At 40.4% G+C, this 17,448-nt stretch overlaps 1 protein-coding gene across 1 annotated transcript in view; it reads left to right on the plus strand.

The window, feature by feature from the left end:
• Nucleotides 1-367: 367 nt before the first annotated feature.
• LOC110153558 (neuronal acetylcholine receptor subunit alpha-7-like) overlaps nucleotides 368-17,448 on the plus strand; it is a 67,057-nt gene continuing 49,976 nt past the window's right edge. The window contains exons 1-3 of the mRNA XM_020917463.2: nucleotides 368-451; nucleotides 12,936-13,075; nucleotides 15,395-15,439. Coding sequence (XP_020773122.1) covers nucleotides 397-451; nucleotides 12,936-13,075; nucleotides 15,395-15,439 — 240 coding nt within the window. The 5' untranslated portion in view covers nucleotides 368-396. The remainder of the gene's footprint in view (nucleotides 452-12,935; nucleotides 13,076-15,394; nucleotides 15,440-17,448) is intronic.

Here is a 17,448-nt window from a genome sequence, read left to right on the forward strand (position 1 = left end):
TAACAACAACTTTTTTTTTTTTTTTTTAACTCAAATATTAGGCTCTCTATTCCACTTTTTTAGAAACCTGAAACCACGTAGCCTACTAGCAGTGTCCCCCGAGCCTCTGATCGGGAAACACTGCACAATCGAACTCATCTTTTTTATGGGGCAGTGAAACATCTCCCGCTCCCAGTCGAGACGAGCTCCCAGCGGACCCGCAAATCTCCATCTCCCGCCGCGTCGTGCCACCGGAGCGGAGCCGTGCACATCCATTAGGCGCGGGCGGAGGAGGGTCTGTACCTCCCCCCACGCACCCTCAGCCCTCCCCCCGGCGCGCCACCGTCCCCTTTCCGGCCCCTCGGAACGGTCAGTGCGCGGAGGGAAGCAGGGACACCGCGGACTATCACCTCCAACATGGACGCGCTCAGAGTGCTTCTCCCGCTGGCCACGCTGCTGTGCGCATTCAGAGGTAAGATTTGCAAAGTTATTTTTTTTATTTCTGCACGGTCTTCGCCTCGTTGCGTAAAATATCGTGAACTGCAGTAGGTTTGGTGGAATGAGGACAAAAAGTAGTGTTCCCGGTGCGGATAACTTGAGCAGATACTTATTTAGAAAAGACCAGTGTTGGGAAGGTGACTTTTAAAATGTATTCCCCTACAGATTACAGATTACACACCACAAAATGTAGTTTCTAACGTAATCCATTAAATTACTTAAAGTGAGTAACGTAATTTGAATACTTTGGATTACTTGATTTGCTGTAGAGAAGCAAAGACTCGGATATCTTCACATAAGAAGTTTAATCTGCTAAAAGAAAATAAAAAGCCCAGACTTTACTGAACCGTATTAAAAATATTATTGATAGAAGACGAAGAGACATGTCCACGCAGCATGATTTAGTCCTGTTAAATCCTGTTTAAGACCTGGTTTATTCCTGGTTTAGTCCTGGTTTAGACCTTGTTTAGACCTGGTTTTAGACCTGGTTTTAGACCTAGTTTTAGACCTGGTTTTAGTCCTGGTTTAGACCTGTATTATTCCTGGTTTAGTCCTGGTTTAGACCTAGTTTAGACCTGGTTTTTGACCTGGTTTAGACCTGGATTTAGTCCTGGTTTAGTCCTGGTTTAGACCTGGTTTTAGTCCTGGTTTAGTCCTGGTTTAGACCTGGTTTTAGTCCTGGATTTAGTCCTGGTTTAATCCTGGATTTAGTCCCGGTTTAGTCCTGGTTTAGACCTGGATTTAGTCCTGGTTTAGACCTGGTTTTAGTCCTGGATTTAGTCCTGGTTTAGTCCTGGATTTAGTCCCGGTTTAGTCCTGGTTTAGTCCTGGTTTAGTCCTGGTTTGGACCTGGTTTAGACCTGGTTTAGACCTGGATTTAGTCCTGGTTTAGTCCTGGTTTACACTTGGTTTTAGTCCTGGATTTAGTCCTGGTTTAGTCCTGGATTTAGTCCTGGATTTAGTCCCGGTTTAGTCCTGGTTTGGACCTGGTTTAGACCTGGTTTGGACCTGGGTTTAGTCCTGGTTTAGACCTGGTTTAGTTTCCGGCAATGAGTGGAATTACCAAACAAAACAAAAAAAAACGGAATAACCCAAAATGTGAAAACAGGAAAATACTGTAGCGACCTACAAACTGTCGCAGTGCTTTATGGGATTGTTTTTATTTGGGGCTAGTTATTGACAGGCAGTCATTTTCGGGGGGGAGCGTTCAGACCATGAGTTAGGCAGGAGTGTTTGAAATTTAACCCTGCACTGTTGCTATTTTGCCGAATCTATTTAAGCTGCAATATGAGCCAACCTGTTCTCACGGTTTTCATTTCGTTACCGCCGTTAAAATACCGCCATGTAATCCATTTATTTCAACAAAGTAACTGTAATCCAATTACCACTCACTGAAACAGTAACTGTAACTGAATACAATTACTCATAATTTGTATTCTGATTACGTAACTCCAGTACATGTAATCTGTTACTCCCCAACACTGGAAAAGACAACTGCTTAGACAAACTTTATTGAGCAGAAATAAGGCGTCTGAGTAGAAATTCTTTGCACAAACGAGCCTGTTTTCTTGTGTTCGTTGAAATAAACATGATGAGTCGAGGTTAGGTTAGGTCGCTTTATTTGTACCCGTAAGTAAATTTGTTTTGCAGATTTGAGGCAGGTCCCACATTTTACATTTCATTCATCCACATTATGTACAATAATCAGTGTTGGGGAGTAACAGATTACATGTAATGGAGTTACGTAATCAGAGTACCAATTATGAGTAACTGTATTCAGTTACAGTTACTGTTTCCATGAGTGGTAGTTGGATTACAGTTACTTTGCTGAAATAAATGGATTACACCGCGGTATTTTCCTGTTTTCACATTTTGGGCTAAATCCTGCTTTTTTTTTTTTTTTTTTTTGGTAATTCCACTCATTGCCGAAAACTAAACCAGGTCTAAACTAGATCTAAACCAAGTCTAAACCAGGTCTAAACCAGGTCTAAACCAGGTCTAAACCAGGTCTAAACCAGGTCTAAACAATATAACACTAACAGTAGGTGAACATAATTTAAAGCAGCAGTGATCTCATATAAAAATCATTTCTCTATCAATAATATTTTTAATCTGGTTAAGTAAAGACTGGGCTTTTTATTGTCTTTAAACATCTTATGTTTATCTTATGTTAACATTTCCTCGTCTTTGCTTCTCTACAGTAAACAAAAGTCTGTTCATAGAGACTTGGGCTCAACAGACAATTTGAAAAGAACAAGCATGAATTTTCATTAGAGCCCGATCGATATGGATTTTGTTGTGACCGATATGAATGGAGTTGGAGCTGCCGATAGCCGATATAATCGCCGATATATTTAGTGATGTAAAAATTCACTGTAAATCTTGAATTTATTAAAAAACTTAGGTTTGGCTCTAGTGGATTCTAAATTGGGTTTATTTAGGCAACATTTATTGTTATTTTGACTCTTTACATCATATTTACATACAGTAGATTGGCCTAATGGCATTTTTGCATCACATTCTAGCTACTGTTACTGTCACTGCTAGTGATGGGTATTCCATTTTTTTTCTATTTTTTTGGAGAACCGGCTCGGCTCACTAAAGCAACTGGCTCTTTCGGCTCCCAAGCGACTCTTGAGATGGTTTTGTTGCAAGCAGGACTAAACCAGAACTGAACCAGGACTGAGTGTCGGGACTCGGTTTCTATCTCTCTCCTTCACTCAAGCCCAAGATTAGTCCTGGTTTATTCATTTTATGCTGAACTGCAGCCAAATATGCACTTTTTTTTATCCTATGCACACGCAGATTTCTGAAAGTTTCGTTAACAGCCGCTGCTGCTGTCAAACTACGGGTCTACATGCGGCATGAAGAGAAAAAGTGAGAAAAAGAGAAAACACGGCTCCCAAAAAGAAGCAGGCTCCTGTTGTTCGCTTCAAAGAGTCGGCACTAAGAGCCGCTTCGATCGCAACCGACCCATAACTCCTAGCTAGTAAACTATTGCTATTAGCCTTTAGCCGTAAAAACGTGCGCACCGCGGTAATTAATTATATGCATAAATGTGGATCATTCACACGTCTATTCACAGCTCATTTACATATCAATGCTGGTCCAGTAACAAATATACGGCCAATATAGTCACTTTACAATAGACCAATAGAAAACAGCCTGTTTATGTGTGGGAGCTACAGCAGCTAACCGCTAACAAAACCTAAACTAGCTTCAAAGTCGATGTATTTCCAACACTCACCGCTCACACAGGCTCCTCCTCACATCACAAATCTGCACTAATAAATGTCCTTTTAATCCAGACTCAAACTGATTGTCCGAAAAGAATATGATCTCAGTGTTGCGCACGGCTGCGGGTGTAAACAAACACACGCGAGTGAAGTGAAGTCACTCTGGGGGTGTGTTCAGGGACAGTACGGACACAGACACAGACAAATTACACTGTAGATAAATACTGATGCGGAGCCACATATTAGGACATTTATCTGTCTGTAAATTGGATTAAATGAACAGAATGTAGAGAGTCTAAGCTTTATAACGAGGTGTAACATGCCCACGTGAAATATCGGCCCATATCAGCAAGCATATCGGCCGATAGCCGATATGTCTCCAGGTGCCCATATTGGCCGATAATATCGGCCAGCCGATATATCGGTCGGGCTCTAATTTTCATTTTGCTACATTCATGTAGTTTTAAAAAACATGACAATATCAAGTAATCCAAAGATTACGTTACTCACTTTAAGTATTTTAATGGATTATGTTACAACTTGTCCACATTGTCTTCAGTAACTGCAGATCTGCTGCAGTTACAATGTCCCCAGTGTTTGAAAATACCCTCTCGCTTGGGACAGAGGTCGTGGGTATGGGGAGGTGAGGACCGGAGCATGATGACTGTAGTTTTGTGAGGATTCACATGGTTCAGAGGGACGTAGTCAAGGCGAGGAGGCAATTATTGTCAAGGCAGCCACCAAAATATTAAAGTATCATGACATTAGTTTGAATCTGATTGGTCGAAGAATCTGTGTATCATTCAAAATAAGAAAATGAAACAATAACTTCTTTGTTTCTTCATTATTTTGTCTCCAAAACCAAAATGAAAAAAATGGATAGTGATATTTTTTTTAGGTTTTCCATTCTGTTTAAATGAATAATGGAAAAACAGACAACGGCATACAGACTGAACCAGGACTAAAACGGGACTGAACCAGGACTGAACCAGGAGGAACAAACCAGGACTAAACCAGAACTGAACCAGGGCTGAGTGTGCAATCGCATAGACCATCGGGAGACCACAGGCAAAAGGACGGGCACACAGCCACGCCCCACAGGACTAAGCGTCACCCGATTGCGCTTTGCGGACACCCTGCTCTGTGGGCTGAGGGTTTCATCTCTCAAGTCCAAGATTAGTCCTGGTTTAGTCCTGGTTTAGATCTGGTTTGGTCCTGTGTAGTCCTGGTTCAGTCCTGGTTTAGTCCTGATTTAGTGCTGTTTTAGTCCTGGTTCAGTTCTGGTTCAGTCTGTATGTGGCACAAAAGTCCGGCATCGCAGATACCAGCTGTTATCCGTTTTTCCATTATTCATTTAAACAAAATTGAAAACTGAAAAAAACAAATCACTATCTGTTTTTTCATTTTAGTTTTAGAGACGAATAATGAAGAAAACTGTTGTTTCATTTTCTTATTGTGAATGATACACCGATTTTTCAAAATCAGATTCAAACTAACATCATGACGCTCTGCATTTTCCAGTCACTTTGAGCAAGAAAGTGCAGAACTCAACTGAGCACGCACATACACATCTGGTTATCTTCCAGCATGTGTTCTCACTCAAACAACACATGGAAGTTCTCAAATGGTCAAAGGTTAAAGCCCATGACACCACCTTTCTGGAGTTGTGAGATCCCTTTGCGTGTTAAAGAAATGAGTGGCCTCCTGCACTAGAACTTTAGTTACATCATTGTGAGACATTGTGGTGTATAAACTTCACCATTCAACTGTGCCTCTGCTCCATTGTAAGACTTTATGACCTGCGATGTCACAGGTCAGGACCCATGGAGTCTGAGTATTTTTGTGTAGATTACGTCATAAAATATTCACTGTTACAGCTGCTAGAGCATGAAGAGAGTTTTTGTGCTTTTGTTCTTTGGAAACATGCCATTTGAATTGTGTTAATATCTAAAAATAACTCACCAAAAATGTCCTGAAATGTTTGAGATTCTTGGATTTGTTGTATTCATATGTTCGAAGAAGACTTATTGTGCTTCCCATATGGAAAAAAACAGGGAAAAAAATATAAGAATTGACCAGTGTCTTTGTAGTAAATCTTTATATGTGGTTTACTCCTGAAAGTGTTTCCCCTTTTGCATTTTTCTCATACAACTATATTATGAAAAACTAGTAAAGATAAAGTGAACATTTTGCATGACATTTACAGGTCATGTGCATGATCAACTACATTTTCTTTGTATGTTCCATGTAATGTTTGTATTCTTTAATTATATGTTGTAGTTAGGGACGGGCATTCGATGAAATTTTCTTAATCTCAACAATTTAACAATCTTAATCTGCTTTATATATGAGATCACTGCTGTTTTCAGTTATGTTTATCTACTGTTAGTGTCATATTGTATTAGTTTAGTCCTAGTTTAAACCTGGTTTTAGTCCTGGTTTAATCCTGGTTTAGTCCTGGTTTTAGTTCTGGTTTTAGTCCTGGTTTTAGTCCTGGTTTAGTCCTGGTTTTAGTCCTGGTTTTAGTCCTGGTTTTAGTCCTGGTTAGTCCTGGTTTAGTCCTGGTTTTAGTCCTGGTTTAGTCCTGGTTTTAGTCCTGGTTTAGTCCTGGTTTTAGTCCTGGTTTTAGTCCTGGTTTAGTCCTGGTTTAGTCCTGGTTTTAGTCCTGGTTTTAGTCCTGGTTTTAGTCCTGGTTTTAGTCCTGGTTTAGTCCTGGTTTAGTCCTAGTTTAGTCCTGGTTTAGTCCTGGTTTTAGTCCTGGTTTAGTCCTGGTTTAGTCCTGGTTTTAGTCCTAGTTTAGTCCTGGTTTTAGTCCTGGTTTTAGTCCTGGTTTAGTCCTGGTTTAGTCCTGGTTTAGTCCTGGTTTTAGTCCTGGTTTAGTCCTGCTTTAGTCCTGGTTTTAGTCCTGGTTTAGTCCTGGTTTAGTCCTGGTTTAGTCCTGGTTTTAGTCCTGGTTTAGTCCTAGTTTAGTCCTGGTTTAGTCCTGGTTTTAGTCCTGGTTTAGTCCTGGTTTAGTCCTGGTTTTAGTCCTGGTTTTAGTCCTGCTTTAGTCCTGGTTTTAGTCCTGGTTTAGTCCTGGTTTTAGTCCTGGTTTAGCCCAAAATGTGAAAACAGGAAAATACCACCATGTAATCCATTTGTTTTGACAAAGTAACTGTAATCTAATTACCACTCGTGGAAACAGTAACTGTAACTGAATACAGTTACTTATAATTTGTACTCTGATTACGTAACTCCAGTACATGTAATCTGTTACTCCCCAACACTGGCCATTGACTGTGACCATGAATGTAGTTTTTGTACTTTGGTATGTTTGAATACATGTATTGTTCGTGGTAATTTATGAGGACGCTTGCAACTGTTTTGAATCCCTGCTCAGAACAGCCAACGAAAACTCAGGTCACTGCTCATTTCAGTTCTCGCAAAGCTCCGTACTGAATGCTTTGAGTAATGAGGCAATCCGCTAAAAGCCTCGTATTCAGACTTTAGTTCACTACTGTCCAAACTGGCTGTGTAGTATCTGTTTACCCAGCTGCTGTTTTGTAGCATTAAAAGGTATTCTTTAAAGACTTGGTGACAGTGGAGTCCAGTCAAAAATCCTCCTCCAAACACCACTGAGACAAAACTTTAGAATGGGGCTTTTCTTTCTTTTATTTTCAGTGACTGTTGAGCATTGCCTTGAAAATCCAGACTGCTGTCTCTTTGTATTATTTACAAAGAGGGAGATCTGTCTGGTCCCGGCTTCCTCCGTCACATCTCGAGCCAGAAACAAACGTGATCGTCCAGTCAGATTTGTTTATTTCAGTGACACATATGCAGTGTTGGGGAGTAATGGATTACATGTACCGGAGTTATGTAATCAGAGTACAAATTATGAGTAACTGTATTCAGTTACAGTTACTGTTTCCCTGAGTGGTAATTGGATTACAGTTATTTTGCTGAAATAAATGGATTACACGGCAGTATTTTCCTGTTTTCACATTTTGGACTATATCCCGCTTTTTTCTTTTTTTTTTTTTTTTTTGGTAATTCCACTCATTGCCTAAACTAAACCAGGTCTAAACTAGATCTAAACTAGATCTAAACCAGGACTAAAACCAGGTTTAAACTAGATCTAAACCAGGACTAAAACCAGGTTTAAACCAGGACTAAAACCAGGTTTAAACTAGATCTAAACCAGGACTAAAACCAGGTTAAACCAGGTAGATCTAAACCAGGACTAAACAGGTTTAAACAGGTCTAAACTAGATCTAAACCAGGTTTAAACTAGAAAACTAGACTAAAACCAGGTTTAAAAAGGACTAGGTAAACTCTAAACCAGGTAGATTAAACCAGGACTAAAACCAGGTTTAAACTAGATCTAAACTAGATCTAAACCAGGACTAAAATAGGAGTAAACCAGGACTGAAACAGGATTTAACACTTCTCAATCATGCTGCTCAGACGTGTCTCTTCTTCTATCAATAATATTTTTAATATGGTTAAGTAAAGTCTGGGCTTTTCATTGTCTTTTAGCAAATAAAACATCTTGTCTATTCTTTGCTTCTCTACTGAATATCAAGTAATCCAAAATATTCAGATAACGTTACTCACTTTAAGTAATTTAATGGATTATGTTACAAACTACATTTTGGGGTATGTAATCTGTAATCTGTAGGGGAATACATTTTAAAAGTCACCTTCCCAACTCTACACATATGAAATAAAGGAACTCATTGGAATACATGACCGGTCAAATTATGTTTCTTCTTAATTTCCATGATTATTTCCACTGCAGATTGTCACTGAAGGCATCAAAACAAAAATAAACTCAGAATAACGCAGAGTAACAGATCATTTATAGATTAAAGCAAGTTTAAAACAAGCCTTTACCCTTTGCTTTGAACCCTGCTTTGTACTCTTGGCATGGCCTGACCTTGACACTGCACAAGCTGTGAGATGAAAACCATTACAGGAGACTTCATGAAGCTCAGTGAGACAATGCCAAGGGTTTGCAGAGCTGTCAACAAAACAAAGGATGGATACTAGATTTGAATATAAAATATTGTTCCTGTCTCGGTCCATAAACACGGGGATAGTGATAGCGAGTTGTTATTTTCCCTTTTTATTCTGCTCACCTCTCCTTTAACAACTGTGGGTCCCTTCACAGTCGCCAATGTTAAACCTCTCCTGTCTCAGTCCTCGGACCGTGGTCAGAGGACACGGGAGAGAACCAATGAGCTGCAGCGGCCGCTCGTCCCTCAGGGTTTAAATCCTTGTTCTTTCACTGGAAATACATTTAAAGGGCCAATATTGTGCTATTTTCTGATCAATATTATAATGTTTCCTTCAAAATCACAAACAGACCTGGAGTTGTGTTTTGTTTCAGTTACACATGTTCAACACACAAACGCAGCATATTTAGGCTGACTTCTCAGTTTCACCCTTTGATGTTGTATGTAAATACAGGAAATGCTCCTGTATTTCCTGTGTTTTTAAACACCTTCATAGAATCATTTGGACAATTTAGAACAATCTAGAGTTGCCACTGAACAAAGGGGAAAATGTAGCAGGCAACCTGACCTATCACTTCATGACATCACATAGTGAAACAGAGCATTTTGAGCTTTGGAGATATAGACAGAGTAATGATGCAGGATTTTCTCAAATGTGTGACAACTCCAGGTTGTTGTTTTTGATGAGTCAACATTATAACATGGCTTAGAACTCTCAAGAGTCAATTCTGTGTTATATAGAACCTTTAATAAACATTCAAACATTCTACATAGGTCTCCAAGAACAGTTAATAGTCAAAGTCAATTAAATACAATCAATCAATGAACCTGTCCAGGGCACTGATGTTAGTGGCTATACACTTCACCCACATTGCCTAGTATGAAAGTGATGTGTGTGTGAGTGATGGTGGTGGTCGGAGGGACCGTTGGCGCCGATTGGCATGGCAGCCGCGCCTCTGTCAGTCTGCCCCAGGGCAGCTGTGGCTACAACAGTAGCTTACCATCGCCAGGTATAGAGTGAATGAAATATATATATGCTGAATGTAATGCTCTGTAAAGCATCTTTGTGACAAAAATGTCTGTGAAATGCACTATATATATATGGGGACTTACTTACTTACTTCATTGCAGAGCCCTAACATCTCTATAAAGACGAGCAGATGGCAGATCCTCCACTGGAAAAGTTAGGCCATGAAGGCCTTATACACTGCACTTCCCACATGTGAGGAAGTTACATAACATGGGACCATGGGACTAAAACTTTATTTTGAGTTTGACAGTTTTATTTTGTACCCTGTATGATTTTCATTTGCACAGGTTTCATAGACTTACCTATGAACCTATTAGTTATTATTTGCTTACCCTTCCCATATCTGTTTAATAATAGGTTATGTAACATACGACTCTCCTTTATGGGGACTGGGGACCCTCTTTCCAAACATGTAATCCCACTCTCCCATTGGACAGCAGCTGGGAGGCCGGTGGGGCCTAAGACCCCTCCAATTCTTCACACTTCTGTAAAGTGTTCTGGAGAAGGAAACTGACCCAGAGGGACGGGGCAAACACGAAAACAACCTCTCACACTGTACTTAAGACTTAAGGCATCACAACTATGTGGCTACAGTCTCCTTCCAGCAAGAAGGTTCTAAGTTCAACTCTCATGCAGGCCACTCTGTGTGGGCCTGTCTGAGTGCGTCTCCTCCAGGCACTCCGGTTTCCTCCATCGACCCAAAACATGCATCATTGGTCTAATCCTCCAGCTGAGATAGTCCAACCAAGACTAATTCTAGATCTGGAGATGGGTTCCTCTGCTCTTGTCAGCATTCTTCAGCCTATTTTAGCAAAAAAAAAAAAAAAAAAAAACAGCCGCTTTAGTTTGTGAAATATGTGCAGAGGGAAGAGCTTTGTGTATTTATGGATCTGTAGATTTAACAGATTTAACATTAGATTTTTTGGCTTGTTCTCAGTTGTAATGGTTCAACCAATCAGCTTGCAGTATTGGCTGGAACATCTCAGTAATTGACTTTCAGTCAGTCATCACAGACTGATAATGTGTAGAGCTCATGCACTTGTCTGTCTGGCATGAGCTACGTAGGTTCAAATATGAACAGTCCTGGAGCTGTTTACAGTGTGCACTCTGAACAGAATCCTACTTTTAAACATACAGTATGTGTCACACTAGTCAGATTCTATATGGTGCAGCCCTAGACTTATGATTTTCAGCTTTTCTCTACATGCAAATCTGGTCCAGTTCCAGATGGTTCTGTGTCTCCTATAAGAGGATTAGAATAATGATGCATGGCCATTAGTGCAGTGAGGAGATGGTGCCAAAACTGCTCCATAACTCAAGAGTGATAAAACTCGGGCGAGTCCTTCTGAGAAACAAACCTCATGTACATGTAACACTGCGTGCACTTTCACTGGGGCTGAGGTGGCCGTGGTGCAGTGGGTTCAGCTTGGCATTTGACTATGAACAGGAGGGCACATGGTTCAATTACTGCTAAGTGCCTGAGAGCAACAAGAAGGGCATCTGACATAATACAACTGCATCAGCATGACTTGTTTGCTGTGGAATATAGTAGGGCCCGACCGATATATTGGTTAGCCGATATTATCTGCCAATATGGGCTCCTGGAAAGATATCGGTGATCGACCTAAATCTTGCCGATATGGGCCGATATTTCAAGTGGGCATGTTGTACCTTGTTCTCAAGCTTAGGCTCTCTACATTATGTTCATTTAATCCAATTTACAGGCAGATAAATGTCCTAATATGTGGCACCGCATCAGTATTTATCTACGGTGTAATTTGTCTGTGTGTGTGTCCGTACTGTCCCTGAACACACCACAGAGTCGCGTCACTCACATGCACTTGTTTACACCCGCAGACACAGATCCATGTGCAACATTGAGATTATATTCTTTTTACGGACAATCTTTTTGAGTCTGGATTCAAAGGACATTTATTAGTGCAGACGTGTGATGTGAGAGGAGTCTGTGTGAGCGCTGAGTGTTGGAATTGTGTCTGTTTTGAAGCTAGTTTTGGTTCGTTCTGACAGGTTAGCGATTAGCTGCTGTAGCTCCCACACATAAACAGACTGTTTTCTCTTCTATTGGCCTATTGTAAAGTGACTGTATATTTGTTACTGGACCAGCATTGATATGTAAATCAGCTGTGAATAGAGGTGTGAATGATCGTCATTTGCGCATATAATTAATTACCGCGTTGCGCAGCATTTACCGCTAAAGGCTAATAGTGGTAGTTACTTTCTTTACTAGTAGCTAGACATGCAAAAATGCCATTAGGTCGACCTACTGCCTGTAAATATGACATAAAGAGGTAGAATAACAATAAATGTTGCCTAAATAAACCCAGTTTAAAATTCACGAGAGCCAAACCAAAGTTTTTTTAGCAATTCAAGATTTACTGTGAATTTTTTCATCACTAAATATATCGTCGATTATATCGGTTATCGGCAGCTCCGACTCCCATTTTATCGGTTTCATATCAGCCACAGCAAAATCCATATCGGTCGGGCCCTAGAATATAGTAGCTGTAGAAAATGTCACTATGGCCCCAGGATATCAGAGCTAGGTTCATATTACTGTTGTCACACAACTAAACTTTCAAACATGATTTTGATACTAAGGAACAGATCTCAGAGCTCAATATTGATTCTAATACCACATTTATAATAAAAACACTTATTTAGACAATATAATGTGATTTTCAATGAAATCATAGTACTTTCCTTTATATTACCATTTGGTCTTATATTTGTGTAATATCTGAGTCGTCCAGGTAGGTTCAATTGTTTTAGATAAGTATTTTATATAAATTGAACCATTTTAAACCACAATCTGCATGTTCTCTGAGCTCTGTCCAATCAGAGCAGGCGATGGTGTCATGTGTTTGTCAGGCAGAAAGAATCAGAGACAGACGTGGATTGGAACAGCTGAGATTTGTGCTTATATGATTTTAAATGTGATTAATTACAATTACACAGTGAGAACTTAACTCAATTAAAATACAAGTTCAGGTTTTAATCTAGTCAAAAAAGTTCAGTTACCCAAAATATCTACTTGTGTTTTTGTATTTGCATCTTAACTCTTTGTAGTAAAGCACTTGGTGACTTTCTTGTTTGTGAAAAGTGTTATGTATAAGAAAAACTTGCCGTGCACACTTGACCTCAGATGTTCTTTGTGTTGTGTCTCTTTGTGTTGTCCAGTTTCGGAGCAGGGCCCAGAACAGCGGCGCCTCTACAGGGACCTGATGAGTGACTACAACCCCCTAGAGCGGCCGGTGAAGAACGACTCCGAGACCCTCATGGTGCAGTTTGGACTGACCCTCATGCAGATCATGGACGTGGTCAGTCTCACCAGCACACAGGCATTTATTTACACCAAAAACTATACCTATAAAAAGATCTGAACAAAGGCCTATATATATTAAATCAAATTCAATCCTGTGTAGGCCTGTAACGATAAAAAATTTTGCCGGATGATTAATTGACCAAGAATTTATTGTGATAAACGATAATATTGACATTTTGAGACCAATTTCAACTAATATAATAATAAAACCATGGAATAAAAATGCAAATACATCCTCTCAATGATCAATAAACCTTACTTTCTAAAGAACATCTAACACAGGAAGTGTAAGACAACCAAAAACAACAAGCCTAAATAAAACAGACTTAACACAGGACTAGCCTAATGTAGTCTGGCTGTCAGCAAGGACTTGCAAACTTACAAAAATGCACTTGATTAAACCACTGTTGAACCAAATACAACCAAAGCAATAAATAAAATGGATTATTAAGTCTCTGTAGCAAAATTATCTTTAAAAGTGATTTTAGTCATTGACTTACACTGGAATATTGTGTCTCGTTTCTCTGTGGCTGTTGCTGTGAGACTCTGCATTTTGGTCATTTAAAGGGATACTTTGGGTTTTTTGACATGAATCTGTATGTCATCCCCGTGAGCAGTGTCGTGCATCCACACTGACTTACCCCGACAGCGACCGGTGAGCCGAGATACTGGCCGTTTTCGGTGCTGACGAAAGTAGTCCCGTAAGTCGACTATGGACTGTATAATAAAGCGTTTTTCTTCTCAGAACAATCTGTGTTCAAAAGAGTGATACATTTGCATCACAAAACCATCGTCCTCCAAAAAGTCAGACGTCATAATTGCATGGCACTATTTTTTCTCCGTTCATATCAGTGCACACTGTCGCCATGTGACAGCCGCGCCTGGTTCACAGCCTGGATAATCAAGATCTCGCACCATTTTTTAGATATATTCTTATGTATCTTATACAAGCTTATATACTTATCGCTCTAACTCTCATGTTAACGCTCTCACGTCACAGTGGTCTGCGCATGTAAACACTGCCAAACAACTGAAGAAAGTGATGGATCCGTGCACGGCTGTCACCTGGCGGCAGCGCGCAGTGATACGAACGGAGAGAAAATAGTGCCAAGCGATAATGAGATCTGACTTTTTTGGAGAACGATGGTTTTGTGATGCAAATGTATCACTCTTTTGAACACATATTGTTTTGAAAAGAAAAACTTTTTATTTTACTGTCCCCAGCGAACTTGCCGGACTACTTTCGTCAGCACCGAAAACGGCCAGTATCTCGACTCACCGGACGCTGTCGGGGGTAAGTCAGTGTGGATGCACGACACTGCTCACGGGGATGACATACAGATTCATGTAAAAAACCTGAACTATCCCTTTAAATGTTCATATGAACCCGCAACACAGGATGCTGTTTCTCTATGAGGGACTCTCTGTCCTGTCTGTATCGTGTCGGTTCGGTTTCGGGATTTCGGGTTCTCCCGGGCGCTAGGCTAGTTCTGTCGCTTGGGTTTGGGTTTATATCAGCTGCTGGGGTTTGACACATTTCTTCTCGTTATTTGCGCGCTCGCTGCATTTGGTGCACGTGGCTGTTGAGACGTGTCCCACTCACCAGTGTTGATTCGGCACCGTGACTTGTTTTGGCGCTCGGCGATGAACTGTTTTGTCACTCTGACAGCGGCGTTAGCTTATGTTACTAGCGCACCGCACAGACAGCGGTGCTTTCTGCATTTGCATTTGCAGAAACGCGCAGACTCCGCACGCATCCGCTCTGTTTATAAACACAGCGCACATTTGTTCAAGCGTCATTACGCTTTTTCAACGAGAGGAGTCAGAGAATGATAGAAGCTTCTAACATTCAGTCTCTTTGGGAGCGAGAGAGCGAGAGGAAAACAAACAAGTTGCAAATAGAATTTATCGTGGCTGGAAAAGCTATTGAGCTCGTTAAAAGTTATCATACAATTAATCGATTTATTGATTATCGTTACAGGCCTAATCCTGTGACAATATTGCCTGGGATGCAAAATACACACAATACAATACTTTACCAAGAGGTGAGTCTGGGCATGATTGGAAAATAAATATGTCTGCTTACAAGGGGAAAAGAAGATACAATTCATACACAAAATAAGTCAAAATGCAGAAAGGAGCACAAAGATCACACAGGCCTGGAAAAAATGTCTGATCTCAATGAGCGACGCACTAAATGACACGAGAGAAGTTTGATTTTGTTCAAATTTGTAGGCGACCATTGAGCTCCTTTGTTTCTAGAATGTGACCTATACTGATGAAGAGTATATTTAAGTGTGCATTTGCTCCACAGGATGAGAAGAACCAGGTCCTAACCACCAACGTCTGGCTGCAGATGGTAAGACCTATTTGATTACACAAACACATTTTTCAAAGACAAAACACTGTAAAAAGTTAACGTCTTAGGCCCTGTCCTTACTAGTGTGTATTTGAGTCATTTTCGTTGTGGATGCAGTTTTCCTCCACACTAATCTGATTGAAAACGGCTCCAGAGAAGGAACGCTCTGATGCCTCCATCTCCCACGAATTCATCTGAGTACAGATCTGATCCGGCACTGTGTGGACGCCTGAAAACACTGATACATTGATGTAGTAATTCACCGCTAAAACGCTAAGAGGCTAGAATATATGTCCATTCATATACACGGTCTGTGTGTACGACCTGCAGATGTATAATCTCTGAAAAGTTTAACATGAACCATCTTCAATGTGAACAGACAGAACACCCCTCAGTCACAGAAAGAACACTCATATTCCACTGCGTCATGTCCTTTAGTCCGACAGAACCTGAACCGCATCAGCGCACAATAGCGAGCTGTTTTTTGAGCACTTACTTTATGCAAATGAGTCATGTGGTTTTAAGTTTCGTTTCTGTAAAATGTGAAGACATATATGCTCAAAGCTGTGTGGATAGGGAAGGATTGCAGACGGGATGTGTCTGGATGCAGATTGTTTCCAATAAGGTGATACAGTGATACGCGGATTCGTTTCAGTGTAAACGGGGTCTTATTTCCCTGACATGTCTGGCACTTGTCTGTAGCACTTCCGCCTTCATCAGAGGTGTGACTGCTGTGACTTGTCTCTGATCAGCTGTTGTTCAGGCGTCCTCAGTTTAATTTTTCTGGCAGATCTACAGATGAGGGGGCGTTTACCTTGCCTCACACATGGGGCTCACTTCTCCAGAGACCACCATGCCATGGTAGGTGTGGTCAGTGTGATAGACCTGCCAGATCCATCAAACAGACACCCCTCTGGCGAATGTCAAAATGCTCCCGCCCAAACATGTCAGGGAAATAAGACATTTAGCTTTTTACAGTGTTTGTCTCATTAGAAGAAATCACAACGCTTTGACACAAACTAGTTATTTATTTATGTATTTAAAAATATAGATAAATTCTTTTTTTTTGACATATTGTCTACTATAACATCAACCTGCCCGGGGACGACAGGTGGAAATTAGCACTGGCACTATAACCTGGTACAATGCATCTCTCCTGTTAAGGTTCATGTATATTGTGCACTGTCCCTGTCTCATTAAATAAACTAAACTAAACTAATTGTCAAAGCAAAATGCCACATTTCAGAAGAATAATGATTAGGGTTATTAACTTCTTTATATTTTTAGAGAGAAAAGCAAACATGAAAAACATGTTAAAATGCTGCATTGAGCCTGTAGTCTTTGCACTTAAATGTCCCTTGAATGGAAAATATTGTGCTAAATCAACTTTTGAACATGTTGTGAAGATTTCATGCATGTTTGAATCTATTTTATTGCTCTGCATTTGAGGCACCATTCCTGCTTTCCCCTACCCCCTATACACGCCCTTTACTCTGTACTTTATTATTTTTTTATGTGTCACAGTCAAAAAGAATGACACAGGTAAACACATTTCTTCATGTTGGAGCAAAGAACCATGGTCTGTATATATTTGCTCCAGCTCTTTGGTGCTGTAACAAAACAATGCATTTTAGAACCAGGAGCTTAACATCATATACAGTACACTCTTCATATAAGCATGTGAGACCCCCCTCACCTCTCTCTTGTGCTCATGTGCAGCTGTCACAGATGGAGCTTTTATGGCGGAGCTCCTCCCTGTGCTCCGTCAGCAGCCTGTCTCTCTGTAACACTGTCCACTGCTGCTGGCTCATAAATCAGCCTCATCAAGTCTGCCCTACTTTCCTTTTTCTAGAAAAATCTCTTATATTCTTAAATTTAATTTTCTGTTAAAGTAACCATTTTAAAAAGGTATGGTTTAAAAAAAAAGGTACCATAACCACAACTGAAGAGAACATGTACAAGTTCATTCTCAGTATATGGACAGACCAGACCTCATGTGAAAGCTCAGA

The sequence above is a fragment of the Boleophthalmus pectinirostris genome, unplaced genomic scaffold (assembly GCF_026225935.1).
Source record: "Boleophthalmus pectinirostris isolate CB_2022bp ecotype Guang Dong unplaced genomic scaffold, ASM2622593v1 HiC_scaffold_19, whole genome shotgun sequence".
NCBI classification, from domain to species: Eukaryota; Metazoa; Chordata; class Actinopteri; order Gobiiformes; family Gobiidae; genus Boleophthalmus; species Boleophthalmus pectinirostris.